This window comes from Nerophis lumbriciformis, linkage group LG03, assembly GCF_033978685.3.
Source record: "Nerophis lumbriciformis linkage group LG03, RoL_Nlum_v2.1, whole genome shotgun sequence".
Classification (NCBI taxonomy): Eukaryota; Metazoa; Chordata; class Actinopteri; order Syngnathiformes; family Syngnathidae; genus Nerophis; species Nerophis lumbriciformis.
The window spans coordinates 2,121,002-2,122,500 of record NC_084550.2 but is presented as its reverse complement, the minus strand read 5'-3'; the positions used below and the strand labels follow the sequence as shown (position 1 = coordinate 2,122,500).

At 42.7% G+C, this 1,499-nt stretch overlaps 1 protein-coding gene across 1 annotated transcript in view; it reads left to right on the top strand.

Moving 5' to 3' along the window:
• The window catches only part of aacs (acetoacetyl-CoA synthetase), a 161,995-nt gene extending 161,285 nt beyond the window's left edge, over positions 1–710 (top strand). Inside the window, exon 18 of the mRNA XM_061931729.2 lies at positions 1–710. This exon is cut by the window's left edge and continues 124 nt beyond it. Coding sequence (XP_061787713.1) covers positions 1–14 — 14 coding nt within the window. The 3' untranslated portion in view covers positions 15–710.
• Positions 711–1,499: the final 789 nt, after the last annotated feature.

The window sequence follows — 1,499 nt, the reverse complement described above, 5'->3', positions numbered from 1 at the left end:
TGCAGAACTACTGAGAGGGGCGACGAGGCGCTAACAAAGACTGTGCAGCCATCACTCAACCAACTGCCGTACGAGGAGGCGGAGCTACTTGACGGGTACAAGACGACGCGGGCGGAGCAGGGGCCGGACAGTCCTGGCCTGAACATGTGCCATTTCACGTAGCTCGCCGAGGCGCTACATTTACCATTAGCATTTTGCATGACTTCAGATGCCACTCAAAAACCAGAATAATGATGCTAATTCTCACTTCAGATGTTTGCAGTACCGTATTTTTCGGAGTATAAGTCGCTCCGGAGTATAAGTCGCACCGGCCGAAAATGCATAATAAAGAAGGGAAAAAACATATACCGTATTTTTCGGACTATAAGTCGCATTTTTTTTTCATAGTTTGGCCGGGGGTGCGACTTATACTCCAGTGCGACTTATATATGTTTTTTTTCCTTCTTTATTATGCATTTTCGGCCGGTGCGACTTATACTCCGAAAAATACGGTATAAGTCGCTCCGGAGTATAAGTCGCATCGGCCGAAAATGCATAATAAAGAAGGGAAAAAACATATACCGTATTTTTCGGACTATAAGTCGCAGTTTTTTTCCATAGTTTGGCCGGGGGTGCAACTTATACTCCAGTGCGACTTATATATGTTTTTTTTCCTTCTTTATTATGCATTTTCGGCCGGTGCGACTTATACTCCGGAGCGACTTATACTCCGAAAAATACGGTATAAGTCGCTCCGGAGTATAAGTCGCATCGGCCGAAAATGCATAAAAAAGAAGGGAAAAAACATATACCGTATACGACTTATACGACTTATACCGTATTTTTCGGAGAATAAGTCGCTCCGGAGTATAAGTCGCACCGGCCGAAAATGCATAATAAAGAAGGAAAAAAACATATACCGTATTTTTCAGACTATAAGTCGCAGTTTTTTTTCATAGTTTGGCCGGGGGTGCGACTTATACTCCAGTGCGACCTATATATATGTTTTTTTTCCTTCTTTATTATGCATTTTCGGCCGGTGCGACTTATACTCCGGAGCGACTTATACTCCGAAAAATACGGTATAAGTCGCTCCGGAGTATAAGTCGCATCGGCCGAAAATGCATAATAAAGAAGGAAAAAAACATATACCGTATTTTTCGGACTATAAGTCGCAGTTTTTTTCCATAGTTTGGCCGGGGGTGCGACTTATACTCCAGTGCGACTTATATATGTTTTTTTCCTTCTTTATTATGCATTTTCGGCCGGTGCGACTTATACTCCGGAGCAACTTATACTCCGAAAAATACGGTATAAGTCGCTCCGGAGTATAAGTCGCATCGGCCGAAAATGCATAATAAAGAAGGGAAACAACATATACCGTATTTTTCGGACTATAAGTCGCAGTTTTTTTCATAGTTTGGCCGGGGGTGCGACTTATACTCCAGTGCGACTTATATATGTTTTTTTTCTTTCTTTATTATGCATTTTCGGCCGGTGCGACTTATACTCCGGAGCGA